The 2529-nt window shown below is 44.1% G+C and overlaps 1 protein-coding gene across 1 annotated transcript in view; it reads left to right on the plus strand.

Moving 5' to 3' along the window:
* ZNF333 (zinc finger protein 333) overlaps nt 1–2529 on the plus strand; it is a gene marked incomplete at its 5' end in the record, with an annotated part of 32616 nt that overhangs the window by 18548 nt on the left and 11539 nt on the right. Inside the window, one exon of the mRNA XM_008593742.1 lies at nt 492–579. Coding sequence (XP_008591964.1) covers nt 492–579 — 88 coding nt within the window. The remainder of the gene's footprint in view (nt 1–491; nt 580–2529) is intronic.

The raw sequence follows: 2529 nt of genomic DNA on the forward strand, positions 1-2529 counted from the left end.
GCCCCCCCCCCCAACACAGAGGAGAGGGGAGGACCTTAGAAATTCAAGTCAGGTCTGGCATTTTTCCCGATGGAGCAGCCACCAGAAGAGTTCAAATCCTTTCTTGGAGGACAGGTCTTCCTTCCGGGAATAACTGAACAACTGTCCCTCACTGGCTGGGGTCTACCTCCGCATCCTCCCGCCGCTCCTGAATCTGCTGGCCATTCAATCGCCCCTTTGTCCAGCATCTCCCCACTGCAGGAGACTCCTCAGAGGCTGCCTCCCCAACACGGGAACCCTCTCTCCATCCCATTTTGTAGTTCAACTTTTATTACAGTGAATTGCTTTCTATTCAAGGATTAGGTAAATCTCGACAAGGTGAACAGGTGTATCTCGTCTTTTATCCATTCCCCACAGCAGGGCCAACATGCAAATTCAGTTAGGGACAATAAGTGTGAGCAGATTCCCTTGGCCATGTGACTCTAATCTGTGACCCTTGTCACTCTGTCCAGGGACTGAAGGCGGCTGTGCATATTCAGAGAGTGGACATGCTGGAGCCCATGCTGGGCCTCCCTGATCCGTGGGTGGCCAGGGCTTCTGGTGAGTGACATGTGGAACATGCAGCCAGAGGGCCCTGCTGTCCTCGTGTTTTGTTGGAGACTTGCATCCTGTCCCGCCTTTGTTTTCACTGACCACAGGCACTGCTGTGGCCCTGTAAGGAGAGAATACATAAAGCCATCTCTCATATTTTTGTGTTCAAGGGGAAAGGCACTTTCTAAGGATTTTGTGCTGGGACTCTTTTTTCTTTTATTGGTCATAGGCTTTTCTGTTAAGAAAGAGCAGGACCATAAGTATGTGAGATAATGCATGTATCACTTAGCTTGATTTAGTCATTCCACAGTGTATACATATTTCAAAACATCATTATCCACAAATATATACAATTTTTATTTGGCACTTAANTGTATACATATTTCAAAACATCATTATCCACAAATATATACAATTTTTATTTGGCACTTAAAAAAATGAAAAAGAAAGTTAATTTAAAAAAAGGGAACCACTCAGCTGTGGCAAAGGCCAGACCTCTCTTGGGGCAACATTAATTTCTTGACTACACAATTATGTTGATTTTGAAAATTTATAGTTGAATTTACTATAAATAGTATATGTTTTAACTGAGCTTTAAAAAAATGAGGTTCAAAGCCACTTCTCCTGAGAAGTGGGGGAAAAAATTAATTCTGGAAGATAACATTTTAGTTTCAATGGCAAGGTATTTGTTTCTTTGCCTCTTGCTTTCTAGTAAGCATAATAACCTTGGTTTCTTAAAAATAACATCCAATCCTGCATTTGGAATCTGTATTATATTACTGACGGTATGTGATTCTCAGATTTAGGTTGTGTGTTGCTCCTCAGTATATTTTTGTAAACCTCTGGCCTGGCTTTACCTCATTACTTCTTAAGAGGGTTGCCCTGTGGAGAGATGGGTACTGGGAAACAGTTGGAAAGAACACATTGACGCCCCCTCCCCGCCCCATCTGTGGAGCTCACAATCTGTCTGGGTGGTCAGATTTTGAAATGAAGACTGGGATACAATAGAAGCATGTTGCATGAGAAGTTCATCTTGGGGGTCAGAGAGGAATTNGACTGGGATACAATAGAAGCATGTTGCATGAGAAGTTCATCTTGGGGGTCAGAGAGGAATTCTAGGAAAGGATGGATATCTAAGCTCAGACTAGGGTTTCTCAACCACAGCACTACTGATATTGGGGTCAGATTGTTCTCTGTGGTGGAGGCCGTCCTGTGAGTTGTGGGATGTTTAGCAGCATCCCTGGCTTCAACTTATTGGATGCCAGCAGCACCTTCCCTGTATTAGTTTGCTAGGGCTGCCATAACAAAGTACCACAGACTGGGTGGATTAAACAACAGAAATGTATTGTTTCACAGTTCGGAAGACTAGAAACCCAAGATCAAGTTGTCAGCGGGGTTGGTTTCTTCTGAGGCCTCTCTCCTTGGCTTGTAGATGGCCGTCTTCTCCCTAGTCTTCTCTCTGTGTGTGTTCTCTGTCCAAATTTCTTCTTCTTATAAGGATATCAGTCATATTGGATTAAGGCCCATGTTACTGACCCCATTTTAGTTTAATTACCTCTCTGAAGACCCTGTTTTTAAATATGATTACATTCTAATATATGAGGGGTCTTCAAAATTGTTCATGGAAAGATTCATATTATCTTTCAATTCCATTTTTTTTTTTTTTGTCTTTTTCGTGACCGGTAAGGGGATCACAACCCTTGGTGTGGTGTCGCCCGCACCGCGCTCAGCCAGTGAGTGCACCGGCCAGTCCTACATAGGATCCGAACCTGCGGAGGGAGCGTTGCTGCGCTCCCAGTCCCGCACTCTCCCGAGTGCGCCACCGGGCTGGCCCCATTTTTCACAAACTTTTTGAGTACCTTCATACTAGGGGTTTGGACTTCAACATACAAATTTTTGGGGGGGATATAATTCAACCCATAACACCTCCCTCCGAGTCGTGATGAGCAAAGATATTTT

The sequence above is a fragment of the Galeopterus variegatus genome, unplaced genomic scaffold (genome assembly GCF_000696425.1).
Source record: "Galeopterus variegatus unplaced genomic scaffold, G_variegatus-3.0.2 Scaffold9596, whole genome shotgun sequence".
Classification (NCBI taxonomy): domain Eukaryota; kingdom Metazoa; phylum Chordata; class Mammalia; order Dermoptera; family Cynocephalidae; genus Galeopterus; species Galeopterus variegatus.